The sequence below is a fragment of the Pleurodeles waltl genome, chromosome 1_1 (genome assembly GCF_031143425.1).
Source record: "Pleurodeles waltl isolate 20211129_DDA chromosome 1_1, aPleWal1.hap1.20221129, whole genome shotgun sequence".
NCBI classification, from domain to species: domain Eukaryota; kingdom Metazoa; phylum Chordata; class Amphibia; order Caudata; family Salamandridae; genus Pleurodeles; species Pleurodeles waltl.
Genome location: NC_090436.1, coordinates 308985177 through 309004374, shown reverse-complemented (window position 1 = coordinate 309004374; position 19198 = coordinate 308985177). Strand labels below are relative to the sequence as shown.

The 19198-nt window shown below is 45.4% G+C and overlaps 1 protein-coding gene across 6 annotated transcripts in view; it reads left to right on the top strand.

Moving 5' to 3' along the window:
- The window catches only part of IL6ST (interleukin 6 cytokine family signal transducer), a 477893-nt gene that overhangs the window by 343023 nt on the left and 115672 nt on the right, over positions 1 to 19198 (top strand). For all 6 annotated transcript variants that reach the window (XM_069222264.1, XM_069222292.1, XM_069222274.1 and 3 more), the window contains one exon: positions 4063 to 4203. In XM_069222264.1, coding sequence (XP_069078365.1) covers positions 4063 to 4203 — 141 coding nt within the window. The remainder of the gene's footprint in view (positions 1 to 4062; positions 4204 to 19198) is intronic.

Here is a 19198-nt window from a genome sequence, read left to right as displayed (position 1 = left end):
CAGGCCTACTTCTGTAAATTCTTGTGAATTCCGGAAAGTAGTAAATCTGCACTAACTCAAGGACATATATCATGGGTGCACTTTTCTAATTTTCTTTAATAATTGGGCAACTGTGACATTGGCCAAGATCCTTTCTAGTTGTTAAAATTATATAAGTAACTTTATGTAATGGGTAATGACACCATTCTGCTCTTTCACAAGGAGCTCATGGGCACACAAAGTAATTTTGATCAGTGTCTGGGACTTCTAAGGCAGTGTGTGCTTTTTGAGATAATACATTTTTTACTTTTAGTCATTTTTTGTGGCACATTAATAGGGACCTAGTCCATCCCACAACAATATTTTTACAAAAACTATGTTGAAACAAAACACTCATTGACAAACCAAAAGGATAGCAGTCAGCCCGACCTATTGCCTTTGACAATGCTTGTCTTTTAGGTTTCCCATATTCTTGCAGAAACTGGTTTTACACCAGTTTTCCATTAACATTCACTTGGGTACACTAGCATGTATAAAACTCATCATTCTAAACGATGTCTCAAAGAAATGGTACCTAACATTGCAATTTAGCAAAATGTTTTTCTTCTAGTTGATATTGTTTTTTAAAGCAAAGAATAATTGCACAGGTTGAGAGAGAATATTACTTTTATTGTGAACGGAGAGTTAGAAATGGATTAGTTATCCCGCAAGGGTCGTGGAGATACTAATAGAATGACATTTTATAATTTAGGAACACACTTTAACGATATGAACTTAGGACTCTGAAACGATACAGAGACAAGATTCGAATGAGAGGTGAGTAAGAGAGTCACAAGTGGGATAGTTAAGGATACTAATATCCCGTGAAGGGTGAAATTGCACTAAATATTATTCAATTTATTTAGGATACATGTAATTTTGAAGACTGAAAGCAATTTACCAAAGAATACACGTTTGAAAACAGTATAATTAATGAGTACACGGACTATCACTTAAAAGTAACCACTGGAGGAAAGTGATATATTGAGGATTATTGGAGAGCACAGGTAATTAATATAGAGAGGTGGAAGCGTGGCTTTCACAGCTCGGACTTACCTAAGAATGCATGCAACCATCACTAAGGGTGAGGTTTTGAATACATGATGTGTAGCAGAAATTGTTTTGTCTCCACTCATAACACAAATTCAACGTTTGTTTGACTGCTCAACATTGGTTGATGACACATGGTAATAAGTAATATATTTAGCAAATTACAACTGAGAACATATATTATGTATTGTTCACAGCCATAAAAGCCCTGAGTAAGTCGTGGGGCGACACACCCCCAGATGAAACGCGTGTTGGCTTGGCTGGAGTGATACTACTAAGGAGGAATAAAGAAGAAATTCGAAATTCTTTGGGACTGAATTATTGATAGTATAAATGTATTATAGCAGACGTGTGCTTAGATGAAATTCTCCTTGAAGAGGTGTGTCTTCAGCTCTCTTCTCAACTATTGGATAGTTAATGCTGACCTGATGTTGATAGGAGTGCTGGCCCAGATCCTTGTAACGTAAACAAAGAAGGCTTGCCTTCTGTGTTTTTCCCCTTCTTGTCGTATTACGTCTTCCAGACTGATGATATCCAGGTTCCTGGTCTGGCCTAGTCCCCCAGGTGAAGCTAGTTGTTTTTGCCAGGTAAGCTGGGGTCTAGTTGAGGGCTTTATAAGTGATACAGCTTGTATGGCAGATGATCCTGACTGGGAGGGGGAACTGAAGTAGACCTGTCTTAAGATGTGAAGGTGATGTGTTTCAATTTCTTCAAATCTTTGATAGGCCATGCCACTGTGTGTAGGATAACTTTCATGAGTGCTTGGGTGGTATCAGGGAATCCACCGAGCAGGTCATTGCCTCTTTTCAGATGGGAGATGACTATGCCTTGTACAGTTACTCGGAAATGATCATAGAGAAAGGGTTTCACTTTCTTCAAGAGGGAGAGTTGGAACCAAGCTGTCATAGTCTTCCTTGCAGTGTGTTATTTCAATTAGAAATCTGTACTGAAGGCGAATCTAAGACATTTTGTTCCGTCTGTGTGCTTTAGTATAATGCTGGGTAGGTTAAAACTAGACTTACATTTATTTTGTGCTGTTGGGAAACAGGAGGAACTCAGTCTTAGCGGTGTTTAGCTTTAGGAAGGTAGTTGGCATCCCTGATTTGGTGAGTTTGATGCAGGATCTGGGTCTTTTTTTGTCGGGTGTGGATATTATTTAGTTAGAGTTGCTTATTGTCTGTGTACAGAGGGATCTTAATGCTTATGTCTTCAGGTATGGATGTGAGAGGTTCCAAGTAGAGGTTAAAGATGATAGGAGAAAACACATAGCCCTGAATTACTCTGCTGGAAACATGGAGTGCTTGTGGTCTTGTGGAACCTATTTGAAAATGCTAGCACCACTTTGTGAGTTAAGAGTTAAAGCATTTCAAGATATTGCATGAAAACCCCTTGGTGTTTTCAGGGTGTTGATCAGAGCTGAATGGTTGACTATGCTGAAGGCTATAGTGATGTCACGTAGGACAAGGAGGCAAGGGTCATTCCTATTAGGAGAAAGAATGTTGTAGTCTACTTGAATAGTGGCTGTTTCAGTGCTGCGGCATGGTCTGAAGTCTGATTGATATTCCTGTAGAAGATTATTCTTGCAGATGTGCTCATCTAGCTTGGAAGTCATCTACTTTCTCAGTTATTTTTCCCTCTGAATCGATGGTGTGTAAAAGGGTGGTGAGGTTGGTTGGGTTCGTAGATGGTTTCTTTAGCAGGTGAAGCATGTGACCTATCTTAGAATGTGACTTTTCTTGGAATGTGCAAAAACAACAAGAAATGTGTTTTTTATTCTTTTGTTACCAGACAGCAAGGGCATATGGTGGAGAGGTCCATCAGATCTCTTGTTCTATCTTTCCTTTTTACTTTGTAAGGGACATAAGTTAAGTCTCAGCTTTGTAATTACAAATCTGAATTGTACCTGTAGAGATAATGTGCAATGAATACTAGATTTTAGTGTCTATTGACCTATGCCTATTTGTTGTTTGTTTGTTGTGGGAATTTGCACTTACTTTAAATAGTTTCTGTAGTATATGTAATTAATAATTTCATTTTGATAGTGTTAATAATTGTACTGTATGTATATTGTGTTGTGTATGCCAACTTAAAATTTTAGTTAAAGCCCCTCTTTTTAAAGTGCGTACCAAATTAAAATACAGTACTTCATTGGCCTACTGAGTTATTTTACTAGCTTCGTCTACTTTGCAAACAAAAATGTTATGGTACAGTTTTTATTTTTTGTTTGTCTAGGCACTGTTAATTGTATATATACACAGAAAGATCTTAACACCCTATCAATGTTCTACAAACAATAAACCTACACTTGCCTAAGTTTAAGTGCCACCCTTGCTTTGATACCTGTTCTTGACATTTTGTAAAACATATATTGTGTTCTCTACCTAGCTGTCTTTGGTTGTTTTGTTCTCGCTTCTACCAAAATTAATTTGGTGCCTCAAATAACTGTTATGTACCGAAATGGAAAGGCTAATGCGGATCTCACCTGGTAGGACTAGTTAAATATCCCATTCATATCCATAAGACTTTACCTCTAATTATAGGTCTCTGAAATCGTGAAGGCAGAGAAAAAATTGGATGTATGTTATTGCTACCCAGTATGTGAAAAGAATGTGCATGTCGTCATTGTGGCAAGATGTTATGACTTCCTGTGCTTGCTCCCTAGGCTCCTCTGCAGAACACTCAAATTCATTCCACAGCCTTTCTCCTCTGTGTGTTTATTTATGTTTTAATTCCTCACCTAGAAGGATAGATGGAATACAATAGTGTAGGCAATTTTGTTTGACAATAAGTTGTATGTTATTAGTGTTTTAGTAACTTTTTTCAATTCTTACATAACCGTTAAATGTCAGAATCCAACCATGCACCACTGTTTTTGGTCATCTGCTTTACTGTTAACTATAATGCTAAAGATTCTGACCCATTTGCTGCCACAGTGTCACAACTAGCACCATTATCTGTCTCTGTTTTAATACCTTTGTACGTCACTTCTTTCAGCTGTGGTTGTGGGTCCTGACGTAACAGAATATTCTCTCTCTCGTTTGACTGGGGATACTTTGTACATGGTTCGTATGAGGGCATCTACTGAGAAAGGAGACACGGATGGACCTGAACTCACTTTTACTACGCTAAAATTTGGTGAGTTAAACATGGATATTAATGTAGAATATAACAGGTTTTAATTTTACATTTAAATTTACATTGCAAGTTTAGTGTGTATTTATTCTTTGTTGCTTTGTTTTCTTCTATGGCTGAGAAAGTAGATGTGAACCCAGAACATACAGCAGAATCCTCAAAGTTTTTCTTTGAGTATGTGTAACTTAATCCTGACCGTCATTAATAAGGTCTTCCTCTGTTTTACAATATGCAAAGAGTTGGTCATAATTCAATAAAAATTAGAGGAAAAGGGTCCCTGTCTCCTGCTCTTGCCCCCAATATACCAAGCACTCAAATCCAGGTACAGGTTCACTCCCCGAAACATACTTTAGCCCTGTTCAGGGCCAAGGTATGTGAACAGGGGTAAGGGTGTGGACAAAACCCAATTGTTGATTTGCAATTAAGAACGGAAGCAGTGCACATATGCTTTTACATTTCATTAGAGAACATCATACTCATCAATATGTGACAATATCACAGTGATTCAAGAGGAAAAGTGAATAGGAGGCATTTTTGGAATGTAAAAAAAAAAAAAATTCCTGGGCAACTACGACATCGAGAGTAACCTGAGCTGACCCCACTGCACTACTGCAGCGACGCCTGCAGAGAGGATCCAGAGGCTCCCCCTGACCGTGCCTGCCTGGTAACAAGGAACCTGACGCCTGGACCAAGCACTGCACCCCACAGGACCGAGAGGAAACACTTTCCAGTGCAGCAGTGACCAGCAGGCGGCCCTCTTCCTAGCCCAGTCGGTGGCTGGCCCGAGAAGCCCCCCTGTGCCCTTGCCTGCATCGCTAAAATGACCCCCGGGTCCCTCCATTGCTTCCTATAGCAAATACGATGCCTACTTAGCACACTGCACCCGGCCACACCTGTGCCGCTGAGGGTGTGTTTTGTGTGCCTGTTTGTGTGTCTCCCCTCCCCCTCCCCAGTGCTCTACAAAATCCCCTGGTCTTCTCCCCGAGGACGCAGGTACTTACCTGCCAGCAGACAGGAACCAGAGCACCCCTGTTCTCCATAGGCACCTATGTGTTTTGGGCCCTCCTTTGACCTCTGTACCTGACCGGCCCTGTGTGGCTGGTGCAGTGACTTTGGGGTTGCCTTGAACCCCCAATGGTGAGCTGCCTATGCCTAGGAGACTGACTGTGTAAGTGCTTTACTTACCTGAGTAACGTAACCCTACTTACCTCCCCCAGGAACTGTTGATTTTTGCACTGTGTCCACTTTTAAAATAGCTTATTGGAATTTTTCCTATACTGTGTGTGCTACTACTTTAATTCAAAGTTCCATACTTACCTGTGTGAAGTACCTTGCATTTTATGTACTTACCTCAAATCCTGAATCTTGTGGTTCTAAAATAAATTAAGAAAATATATTTTTCTGTACAAAAACTATTGGCCTGGAGTTAAGTCTTTGAGTGTGTGTTTCTCATTTATTACCTGTGTGTGTACAACAAATGCTTAACACTACCCTCTGATAAGCCTACTGCTCGACCACACTACCACACAATAGAGCTTTAGAATTAGTGAATTTTGCCTCTATCAACCTCTAAGGGGAACCCTTGGACTCTGTGCACACTATCTCTTACTTTGAGATAGTATATACAGAGTCAACTTCCTACATTGGTGGATCAGGCTTTGCATTTGCTGGACTACTCAGCCAATACCTGATCACACAACTAAAATCCAAACATTGTCATTAGAAACTGATTTTTGCAATTTGAACTATTTTTCTTAATTTTAAAAGTCCTGCTAGGTAGGGCCTTGTGTAAGTCCCTGTTAGCATTTCTTTTAGAGTTCAGAAGTTTTTAAAAGTTTGGATTTAAATTCTAGAAGAAGTTTTTAGATTCTTAAAAAGTAATCCCAACTTTTAGAGTGATAATATCTAACACAGAGGAGATGGTGATGAAACTCGGCCTTGCCCCTTACCTGCATCTAGGGATGTCAGAGTTAAGGTCTCTCTGTAAAACTAAAAAGATAAAAACTGGGTCCAACCCTACCAAAGTAAAGCTCCAGGAACTTTTGGCAGAGTTTACAAGGGACCACCCCTCTGAGGATAATCCCCCAGATGGGGAAGTTAGTGAACAGGAGGATGATTTCCCCCCTCCTGTCCTAACCGGGGAGAACAGAGTTCCTCAAACCCTGACTCCACAAATCAAAGTCAGAGAGAGGGGAGACCAGTAACTCTGGAAGCATTGAGGGCAGCATCAATGAAGATGACCTCCTGTTAGCCAGGATCGCAAAAAGATTGGCTTGGTGAAGCAGCTCCTAGCCATAGATAGGGAAAGACAAGAGATGGGTTTAGCGCCTATCAATGGTGGGTGGCAGCAACATAACTAGGGTCAGAGAGAATACTGACATCCTTAAAATCCCCTAAGGCATTGTAACAAAATATGAATATGGTGATGATATCACCAAATGGTTCACAGCTTTTAAGAGAGGGCTTGTGCAACCAGAAAAGTAAACAGATCTCACTGGGGTGCTCTCCTTTGGGAAATGTTCACTGGAAAGTGTAGAGATAGACTCCTCACACTCTCAGGTAAAGATGCAGAATCCTGTGATCTCATGAAGGCTACCCTGATTAAGGGCTTTGGATTCTCAAATGAGGATTACAGGATTAGGTTCAGGGGGGCTCAAAAATCCTCGAGCCAGACCTGGGTTGATTTTGTTGACTTCTCAGTCAGAACACTAGATGGTTGGATAACTGCCAGTGGTGTAAATGATTATGATGGGCTGTATAACTTGTTTATGAAAGAACATCTGTTAAGTAATTGTTTCAGTGACAAACTGCATCAACATCTGGTAGACCTAGGTCCAATTTCTCCCCAAGAATTGGGAAAGAAGGCAGACCATTGGGTCAAGACTAGGGTGACCAAGACTTCCACAGGGGGTGACCAAAGGGAAGGGGTCACAAAGCCTCCCCAGGGGAAGAGTGTTGAGACATCCAAGGGAAAAAGTAAAGACTCTTCTACAGGGCCCCAAAAACCTGCTCAGGAGGGTGGGCCCCAAGCCTCTTTACAATCATCAAATGGGTATAAGGGTAAAAACTTTGATCCCAAGAAGGCCTGGTGTCGAATCTGTAGTCAGCATGGATACCAAACGGGAGACGAGGCCTGTCCCAAGAAAAGTCCCACAACAAATACTACTCCAGTTAGCACTGGAATAGCCAGTCTCCAAGTGGGATCAACAGTGTGCCCAGAGGAAATCAGAGTTCACACTGAGGCTACATTAGTCTCTGAGGGTGGGGTAGAATTTGACACACTTGCTGCCTGGCCTCCTAACATGCAAAAATACAGGCAGCAGCTCTTGATAAATGGGACTAGAGTAGAAGCCGTGAGGGATACAGGTGCCAGTGTCACAATGATGACTGACAAACTGGTTTCCCCAGGAGAGTACCTGGCTGGACAAACATATCTAGTCAATAATGCTGACAATCCAACTAAAGTCCATCCCATGGCAATTGTAACTTTAGAATAGGGAGGGGTCACTGGCCTGAAACAGGTGGTAGTCTCCTCTGCAATTCCAATAGAATGTCTGCTAGGGAATGATCTGGAGTCCTCAGCATGGGCTGAGGTAGAGCTCAAGACCCATGCAGCCATGCTGGGTATCCCTCAACTGGTGTGTCAAGACAAGGGCACAAAGCAGGGCTCAGAGTGAAAAATAAGTGCTGGAGTCTGGAATAATTGCCCAACCTTCCAAGGGAAAAGGAAAGAAGACTGGGGAACCAGCTTCAACACAGCACAAGAAACAGAACCTCTCTTCCCAGGAAGATGACCTGACTTTTTTTCTCAAGTACTGGGTAAGGGCCACTTCATCTGTCCTTGGCTGCAAGGCAGGAGAGGATAATGAGAAAAACAAGCAGGAGTCACCCACCAGTCAGGACAAGCCCCTAAGGTGTCCTGAACTGAGGTGACCCCTGCCTTTAGAAATCCTCCATCTTGAGATTGGAGGATTCCCCCAATAAGATCAGGGATGTGCCCCCCTCCCCTCAGGGAGGAGGCACAAAGAGGGTGTAGCCAGCCTCCAGGAGAGGAGCCATTAGCTGCTGTCTCGCAGACCTAAACATACCCCTAAATGTATTATTTAGAGGTGACCCTGAACCCAGGAAATCAGATTCCTGCAATCTGAAGAAAGAAGGACTGCTGACCTGAAAGCCCTGCAGAGACGACGGAGACTCCAACTGACTTGGCGCCAACCCTTCCGGTCTGTCTCCAGACTCAAATAACCTGCACAGCGACGCTTCTGACATGTACCAGCGACCTCTGAGGACTCAGAGGACTGCCCTGAACCCAAAGGACCAAGAAACACCAGAGAACAGCGGCACTGTTCACAACCTGAAACATTTTCGCAACTTAAAAGCAACTTTGAAAGAACTCTCCCTTCCCGCCGGAAGCGTGAGACTTCACTCTGTACCCGACGCCCCCGGCTCGAGCTCCAGAGAACAAACACTGCAGAGAGGACTCCCAGGCAACTGCTACGACGTGAGTAGCCCGAGTCGACCCCAGAGCAAAGCCTGCACAGAAGATCCAGAGGCTCCCCCTGACCGTGACTGCCTGGTAACAAGGAACCTGACGCCTGGATCAAGAAGTGCACCCGCAGCCTCCAGGACCGAGAGGAATCAACTTCCAGTGCAGGAGTGATCAGCAGGCGGCCCTCTTCCTAGCCCAGTCGGTGGCTTGCCCGAGAAGCCCCCCTGTGCCCTGCCTGCGTCGCCTGATTGACCCCCGGGTCCCTCCATTGCTCCTTACAGCAAATCCAGCGCCAACTTTGCACACTGCACCCGGCTGCCCCTGTGCCGCTGAGGGTGTGTTTTGTGTGCCTGTTTGGATGTCTCTCACCCCTGTCCACCCCCCCCCCCCCACCCTCCCACTTCACCCCCAGCACTCTACAAACACCCCCTGGTCTGCTCCCCGAGGACACAGGTACTTACCTGCCAGCAGACCGGAACTGGAGCACCCCTGTTCTCCATAGGTGCCTGTGTGTTTTGGGCCCTCCTTTGACCTCGGCACCTGACCGGCCCTATTGGCATTTTAACCTATTCTGTGTGTACTGCTGCTTTAATTCAAAGTTCCATACTTACCTGTGTGAAGTACCTTGCATTTTATGTATTTACCTCAAATCTTGACTCTTGTGGGTCTAAAATAAATTAAGAAAATATATTTTTCTGTATAAAAACTGCAGGCCTGGAGTTAAGTCTTTGAGTGTGTGTTCCTCATTTATTGCCTGTGTATGTACAACAAATGCTTAACACTACCCTCTGATAAGCCTACTGCTCGACCACACTACCACAAATTAGAGCATTAGAATTATCTAATTGTGCCACTATCAACCTCTAAGGGGAACCCTTGGACTCTGTGCATACTATCTCATACTTTGAGATAGTATATACAGAGCCAAGTTCCTACAGGTACACAGCTCAAAAAGAAATCTGAGACCAATTTATAAAATTAACACAGATTTTTATATATTTTTATTCACCAAGATCATTGATATCATGTGAGTACTTTCAGAGCTGTGAATTGTACAATAAAATGTGAAAACTGTAAGAAAAACGGTTTTGAAGCAATAGCCTCAAACATGGTGAGGTTATCCTATGGGAACAAAGAACATGTACTGCATACATATACTTGCAAAAGTTTGTCTAAGTGGCTATTTAGGACTTAATGTGCCGTGGTAGGTGGGTGTGAGTGGAGAAGTCCCAAAGATTCACCTCAGTGTCTGGGGGCCGTAGGTGCTAGTTGCATTGGTAGCCTCAAGTGCTACAGCAGTAAAAGTTTAAAGGAACCTGACAAATTAAAAGGAAGTGCAATGGGGTACTTGTGTACCAGCAGCAAGGCAGGGTTTCTTACCAAGTTCAGGGTAAGTCCTCATTTCTCACAGTGACCACTCATCTTTGTCCGTCGCCTGTTCCCAGGTAGTCATATCTGAAGATCTAGTGTTGATGGGTACCCTAAATACTCAAATCTGATAGAGACTTCTAGTTGCAGATTCCCTACCTTTGAATTTACCCAGGCGCCAGACTGGATCTTGAGATTTTTCTTCGATCAGTACCTCTGCACGCCGTCAGGTGGCATCGGTCGACTCCGTGGGCGTTGTTGGCGTTGTGCTTGCCGTGATGACGTCGCAGTCATATATAGGCGCCACCCCGCTGCGCTGACGTCAGTTGTTTTCTTTCCGCGCCAGCCTACGCGCAGATCCGGAGAAGAGCTACCTCAGTCATTTTTTGACTACGTTGGCATTTTTGTTGTAGTTTTTGATGAGTTCGTGGATGCGTCGAGGGATGTCCTGTAAGACCGGATTCAAGCCCAGCTACTCATGTCACCGAACTATGTCGGTGACTGATCCGCACCTCGTGTGCCTATGGTGTATGGAGCGCGATCACGACCCTAAGTCATGCTTAGAGTGTCTAGCCCGAAGGCTTTGAGGGAGCGATCCCTAAAGCTCATGGTGGCCCGACACTCGACTCACGGTCCCGTTCAAGAGGAAGGTCTCAAGACCGGCTGCGGAGTCACCACCACTCTTTGTCCTCCAAGTCATCGGGACATTCGAGTCACAAAAAGAAGTCGTCGAAGAAGGACAAGCGTTCATAGACTTCACCCCTCAATCGGATGATACACCGCGGGAAGAGCCTTCTTCTGGGTCGGCTCTGCGCTTCCCCGACTTCCCAAGAGCCGGAGCCACCCCCGCTCAACTTAAAGAATTTTACAAGGCCATGCGCCTCATTTTTGAGCGGTCCGACCCACCTTCGGAGCATTCAGGCACAGGTGAGTCGGTTGGGGGTCCCTTCTGTTTCAAAGCCGTCGGCTTCTGCCTTGGCTCCGGAGGGCCCCTCCGGATCCAATCGCTGATCTGTCCCAACGCCGGTCGTGCCACGGCGGCCTTCCCCGGCTTCAGGTCAGACGTTGACGCTCCCGACATCGGTTGGGCCCACAATCGATGTAGATCCCATCCTCATACCCGATGATCCGGAGCCGGAACTACTTCGATCGACGCCAATTCTGTTCTCTATGGGCTCTCCTGGGCCTACGGTTGATCCAGACCCTTATTCTTGTGGGTATGGATACAGGGAGTGTATGGAGGGGACGCTGGACCCTTTAGAATACCAGCTTGACCCCCAAATGGACTGGGTGCAGGATTTGGGTGATGCCAGTGGTCTAGACACCTCCCCTGTCACTGGTATCCTCTCTCCTCCTAGCGTGGCTATGGAGGGAGGGTGCTTCTTACTCTATGGTGGTGAGAAGGTCGGCTGAGGTCCTGGACCTCAAGCTTCCTTCAGTGGAGGTTAGGCCTAACATCCTAACCAACGTGCTTCAGCCGGGGTCTTCCTCTTCCGAGCCCCTTTTACCCTTTAATGAAGCACTGACAGACTTCCTTTTGGGTACTTGGTCCAGACCCAGCATAGGGGCTCCTGTGATTAAGACAATTGCCCGCTGCCGTCAGACCCGAAATTCCTGACCCAACACCCCATGCCTGAGAGCCTTGTCATACAGGCAGCTTCTTCATCAGACACATTCCCTGCTGCACCCCCGGATAGGGAATCAAAAAGACTGGATAATTTGGGGGAGACGTTTTTTTCTTCCAACAGTCTAGCGATGCAGTCCGTGCACACCGCATGCCTTTTGAGCCGCTATTCCCATACTCTCTGGGATATTGTCACGCAAGTGCTGCCTGCAGTCCCGGAGGAGGCCCGAACTGTCCTGTCCCAAGCCGTAACAGATGGGAGGGATGCAACTAAGTTCATGATTCGTTGTGGACTGGATACGAAAGACTCTCTAGGCAGATTGGTTGCATCGACGGTGGCATTGAGACACCACACCTGGCTGAGAACGTCTGGCTTTTCGGCGTATGTCCAGCAATCCTTGATGGACATGCCCTTTGATGGCACACGTCTCTCTGGAGACAAGGCGGACTCGGCGCTCGAGCGCCTTAAGGATTTCCGAGCCTCAGTCTGGTCCCTTGGCCTCGCTCCCTCACCTAGACCCTGGCAGTCCGCCTTTCGTGGCTGCGGAAGGGGCACCCAACTGCGTCTTTTTCACCATGGCCACTGACCTGCGCATGCTGTACAGCCCCTGCGCAGCCACGGACGCAGGATCCCACGTTCTCAGGATCAGGTAGCCAGCGGCTCTCCCAGTCCACCTCCACTATCTCTTCAGCCTCCAAGCCTTCCTAGTCTGCAGGTACATCAGGAGACAGTAGGTGGCAGGATACGCCATCACCTGCCTCAATGAGAAGCCATTAATTCGGACTGTTGCCAGAAGTAGGTCGTGGTTGCTATTCCCGCTACTTTCTGCTTCCGAAAAAGGACAAAGGTCCTATATTAGGTCTTCTGTCCCTCAATCTCTTCCTAAAAAAGAAGTTCAAAATGTTGACATTGGCGCTCAGGTCCTATCTGCTCTGGATCCCGGAGACTGGATCGTAGCGTTGGACTTTCAAGACGCATACTTGCACATTCCCGTCTTGCCGGCCCACAGACGTTACCTACAATTTGTGGTAGGTCACAAGCACTTTTAGTTTACCGTGCTTCTCTTTGGCCTTACCAGTGCCCCTCGGGTATTCACGAAGGTGATGGTAGTGTTGGCAGCTCATCTGCGCAGGTTAGGGGTCCCTGTCTTCCCCTACTTCGATTGGCTTTTAAAGGCGAAATCGCCCCAGAAAGTTGTCTCCCACCTCCAGACTACAGCAAACCTATTGCATTCACTATGGTTCACTATCAAGGTGCCAAAGTCACACCTGACTCCTTCTCAGCGAGTCCAGGATATTCGGGCTATGATACCGATGTTTCAGCCTCTGTCCTGGATTTCAGTGAGAATGACTCTGAGGCTGCTGGGCCTCATGGCCTCCTGCTGGTCCAACATGCCAGATGGCATATGCGGGCTCTGCAGTGGGACCTGAAGTTCCAAGGGGTGCAGCATCAGGGAAACTGCGAAAGACCTGCAGTGGTGGTTAACGAATCAGGATTGGGTCAAGGGCAGATCCCTCTCCTTTCCCCAACCAGATCTTACAGTCGTGACAGATGCATCACTCCTGGGATGGGGTGGCCACATGGGAGAGGCAGAGATCAGAGGCATCTGGTCTCCGGCGGAAACTGGACTTCATATCAATCATCTGGAGCTCCAAGTGATTCGACTAGCATTGAAAGCATTTCTTTCCTCCCTCAAGGAGAAGGTAGTGCAGGTGTTCACAGACAACACCACTGCCATGTGGTATTGCTACAAACAAGGTGGAGTGGGGTCGTGGACTGTTTGTCAAGAGGCCCTTCGTCTCTGGACATGGCTGGAACTTCAGGGCATTTCCCTGGTGGTTCAACTTCAGAGCGTTTCCCTGGTGGCAGGCTCCTTGAATGCCAGAGCAGACGAACTCAGTCGACGATGCCTGGTGCAAGGTCTCTTCTTGCAGTGGGGAGAACCTTGGTTAGACTTGTTTGCCTCTGTAGAGAACACGCAATGTCCGCTGTTTTGAGCGTTGGAGTTTCCAAGGCGGCACTCGCTCGGCGACACTTACCGTCGCTAGTGGAATTCATGCCTCCGGTACACCTTTCCGCCAATACCACTTCTGCCCAGAGTTCTGAAGAAGATCAGGCAAGACCGGGCCCAAGTAATACTGGTGGCTCCGGACTGGGCACGAAGAGTCTGGTATCTGAGCTTTTGAGCATGGCCATAGCTCCTCCGATCAGACTGCCTCTTCGGGAGGATCTTCTATCGCAGCAGCAGGAAAAGGTCCTCCACCCGAACCTGTTGACTCTGCAACTTCTTGCTTGGAGATTGAGCACCGACAGTTGGCGTCTTTTGACTTGCCACCCGATGTCTGTGATGTTATCTTTGCAGCCAGGCGTCCCTCAACCAAAACTGTATACGCCTGTCGTTGGAAGACATTTGTGGCATGGTGCATCAACAATTCTGTTGATCCTCTATCTGCTCCTCTCTGTCAAGTTCTTCTCTTTATTCTTCCACCTTGGGCACTCTTAAGGTTACCTGATCAGCCTTCCTTATTTAAATCTTCCATAGGGAGGTTTCTTAAAGGCCTCACACATCTCTCCTCCTATCCCATTCATCATGCCCCAATGAGATCTCAATCTGGTCTTAACTTACCTTATGTGTAACCTGTTTGAACCGCTTCACAACTGTCCTCTAAGGCTCTTAACTATAAAGGCTGTCTTTTTAGTTGCCATTACTTCTGCCCGCAGAGTTAGTGAACTCCAGGCTCTGTCATCTAAGCCTCCCTTTCTTGCCATACATCCTGACAAAGTGGTGCTTCGCACAAGGGCTTCTTTTCTACCTAAGGTAGTGACACCGTTCCATGTCACAGTCCATCACCTTGCCTACCTATTATGCACCCCCACATCCCTCTCATGAGGAGAAGAGACTCCACCTTCTGGACCCAAAAAGTGCGTTGGCGTCCTATCTTGATCATACCAAAGACTTCCGAGTGGACAATCAACTCTTTGTGGGATATGTGGGTGCAAAGAAGGGAAAGGCGGTGCAGAAGAGGACCATTTCAAGATGGGTTCTCTTATGCATCAAAATGTGCTACGCTCTGGCTAAAAAGCAACCTCCTGAAGGTTTGCGAGTTCACTCCACCAGAGCTACTGCTGCTACCAATGCGCTAGCACAGGGCATTCCAGTCCTGGATATTTGTCAGGCAGCAACATGGGCATCTCTGCACACTTTTACAAAGCACTACTGCCTGGACAATCAGGTCCGAAGGGACGGTTACTTTGGCCGCTCGGTCCTGCAGGTCTTTTTGGTGTTATCTTGGTTCACAGGCCCACCACCAGGTATGGTATTGCTAGGGTATCTATTCAAAGGTAAGGAATCTGCAACTAGAAATCTCTATCAGATGTACAACTTACTTACCTTTGGTAACAAAATATCTGGTAGAGGCATATTCTAGTTGCAGATTCCTTACCGACCCGCCCGTCCTCCCCGCACTGCGAACTGATTTCTAGGGACAGGAACTTTCCTTTGAGGCCCTAGTTTTGGCGCACCATTCTGTTCTTCATGGCTCCGCTCTACTGACATGGAAAGTCGTCAAAAGAAACTGATGTCAGCGTGCCGGGGTGCGCCCATATAAGACAACAACGTCATCACGATGCCAACGATGCCCGCGGAGGCGACCGACGCCACCTGACGGCGCGCAGAGGTACTGCTCAAAGAAAAATCTCCGGATCCAGTATGACGCCTGGGGAAAATCAAAGGTAAAGAATCTGCAACTAGAATATGTCTCTACCAGATATTTCGTTACCGAAGGTAAGTAACTTGAACTTTGGGGGGCATTAAGGGGAGTATAGGGTAGTAGCCAATGGGCTACTTACCCTTGGGGTGACTACACCCCCCTATATGACCACTTCCTGTGGGGTCCCTGACCCAGAGTTATCTATTTTCAACAAAAACAAGATTCTTTGGCTGTGCACTTCAGGTAGCCCACCCTAGGTGTGACTAGCCTAAAAGTGTAACACGCCTCCTGAATATCTAATTTCCCGCCTGCTCTGGTGCCAAATGGACCTCAGGGCAGGGGGTGGCATTCCCCAGGTTTGGGGGAGGGCCATGGTTGCATATCAGAAGGTTTGAACTCTCTGTCCTTGATACGCTAAAATCACTAGCCGTCCTGCTGGAGGGGGTGTAATCACCTTCCACTGGAGCAGGCATTGTTTCTGGTCCCTGAGTGCATGGCCTCTCACCTGCAGGGGGTAAGAAACTCGTCTGTGTTGGAAGACTGGTCAATACCAGTCAGCCAGCACACTGAGGGGCTAGTAGGTTTTCAGGGGACACCTCTATGGTGTCCTCTGGGTGCATGTCATAATAAATCTGATACTGGATTTATTATTCATACTAAATACCAGTATCTTCAGTAAAGCCATAATGTAGCTGGGTAACAACCAGTGCCCAGTACATGTTCTCAAAATGGCTTCCTGAACACTTGCAGTGACTAACAGTGGAACTGGGCACTAGAGGGGTACATCTGCTCATGCAATTGTGCCCTCACATGTAATATAATGCACCCTGCCCTAGAGCTCCAAGGCCTTCTGTAGGTGTGACTTACATATAATACATGCAGTGTTAGTGGGCATTGCACACAGAGGTATTGCAATGTTGTGATTTTGGAATGGTTTGCACCATTTCACGCATCCTGAAATGGCAGTCTGAATGCAGTTTTGTGTGGGTCCTTTAGGGTGGCATAATACATGCTGCAGCCTTTGGGGACCCTCTTAAACACCCATGTCCTGGGTGCCAGGGGTACCATTTACTAGGGATGTACAGGGGTTCTAAAGTCCTTCCCAGTTGAGTTGCAATTGAGCATTTACCTTGTTTTAGGGAAAGAGCACTGGGGCCTGGTTAACGGGGACCCAGTGCACTACCAATCAACAGCATCAGTGTCAGTGAGCAAAACGTCAGGGTGACCATGTCAAAATGTGTAACTTTCCTACAACAGTGCAGTGCAGTAAGTTGTCTTGCTGGGTTGCTTGAAATAATAATAAATCTGGCCCTTAGGTTTCTTGGGGAGGGCAAGCACAATATCCTGGTGGGTTGTAAAGCTTGAATGGCACACCACAAAATTACAGAAGTAGTTCATTTAAATCCTCTGGATTTTTATCTAGTGTGTTTGAATGCTGTGCTGTGAAATTCACCATCTGGCTGCAAGTTATGCTCCATTCCATTTAGGAGGACTCTGGCTCACTTGCTCACTATCCTCTCTCAATCCCATGCAAGGTAGAGATTTACACCCCACCATTTTCAAAGTTCACCAGCTGCCAGTGCAACAACCACGTGATAACGTTTGTGCTGAGCTTCATAAGGTTTCTTGTTAGCATTGATAATAATTATTATGGGAGTGTGCACATTGCACAGCAATTATTTTGAACTGTATTGTTAATAAACCAAATCATTAACAGCCTAGAAAAACGCCGAACACACTTGACAGAGGGGGCGAAAAGTATTGACTGTCCTTCTCTGTAAACTCCATGATCAAGACCCAAAATGTAATACATAGCTGTTCTACTTAATGATTGACAGAATCCGGTATATATTATCACCTATAGCAAACTGGAGAAATGATAAAGAAATCTTCCCACAAAGATTCTTGCCTAGCCTCTTGAATCACTGTAGTTAAGTAGGCTCTTAACTAATAAAATGTAAAAACGTATGTGCCCTGTATAATTTAATGGTCATTGTTCCTTGTCCACATACTTCCCTCTTCACATTGCAAGGAACGTTGGAAAAGATGAGAGCCTTTTCATCCATGCCCCGAAAGTTGGATAAAAGCTGTCCTTGGGCAACTGCAAATAAGCAATGTCACATCATTTACCTATGAAGTAATTATTTACACGCTATGAGAGAATTAATAGTCTAGTATACAGTTTTCCTCTATTTCTCAGTGGCCACAGAGGGTTCCTACTCAATACTTTTTCGAAGACTTACTGCACACAATATAACAGGGTTTTATTTTGATCAACCCCTATTCATGATTGAATAGCTTTGTCAGTCTCAGCTCTGTTCACCTTATTTGATTGCTGTTCTCTCTATTCTTCTGTTTGTCCACCCCGGACGTATTGCTGCTTCACATCATTTTTTATTGAATGAATAAATGTTTTCCACTGCTGCCGTGGAGATTTTCTTTCTTTATTTTTATTTTCTGTTTTAGCATTCCTCCAGTTTGTTGCTTTCCTCCAGGAGTACAGTTTAAAAACACCTTTTATGGAAACACATTTGTAGTCTCATTTTTAAGACTGGCATTAGCAATGACCATTTGATTTTACTAAAATTATAGATGTAATAGGTTCTTTTGGCCAGCCCAAAAGTGGTTTATGGTGTGGGCTAAGTGGGCAGTTGTCAGGGCCCGCTTCTTTCAAGGGTCCCCATGGGAAAGTAAACTTACTCTCTCTTTTCTGTATATTTCTGCACATGGTCATTTCTCCTCTCTGAAAACATCTATCTCTGTCTCGCTATGCTTAATACGTTCTTCTATATTTTTGAGCCCCTGGCTAGGCATAGTTCAGCTATTTATGTTTTAGCACCCATTTCTGTATGTCTTTTTGGCATCATTTGGGCTTGAATTAGCAGAAAATCAATATTAAAAAATCAAAGTTGTTCAGAACAGGTGGCCCCATAGTATGTTTTGCCCAGGGCCCCAAACATCTTAAGGCGACACTGAGCCAACCCTCTGCATCCATTGGTGTGTTAAATCATTCACGTTTTTCTTCCATCCACCACAGCACACAGCGTGGGTCAGTTGAAAATGCTCCCTCAGTCATTGGCTATCTTCATTGTGAGTTACTGCATTCTGCCCTTTACAGGGGGCACATCAGCACACAAAGTAGTTCCCTTCATTGCTGGAGACTACTATAACCATGTCTGCTTTTTGGGACCAAAAAAATATATTTGCTTTTAGCCAATTGTTGTTTGTTATATTGGCGAAGGCCTAGCAGCTCTCCCAAAAATATTTCATAAAACCATAACAAAACAATTATTGACAAAGCCAAAAAGCTGGGAGCCAACTCCAGACGTATTGGTTTGACACTTTTGATTTAAATGCATGCCTCCATTCCCTATCCCCTCCTTTTTTGCCCCTCCCCTTCTCACCACATTCTGCTATTTTTATTTGTTGATTTTTTTATTATTTTTTCGAGCTTCTGGGCCCCTTGCATGTATGCAGCACCCCTTGTATCTTTTAATCTGTATTTACAGTAAGTGAATAATCATAAGAAAGTCAACGATGAGCCACTGAAGTAGCACCCATGTGCATTTCCAAACAGTAAGTTAATTGGCTTTGCCAGTGCTTGTTTACTTTGAAGGAGTGTATAAAGAGTGGGTATTCTGTTTATCTTCTTCCTTCATCCTCTTAATGCACAGATGCCCGTTCTGGGTCTTGTGCAGATGTAGCCCACTGTATTATGTAATATGTTTTAAAATATGTTTAAACCATTCACAATCAAAAAATAGTACCTCATGCGCAATACAAATCTAATTTGGGTTAATAAATTG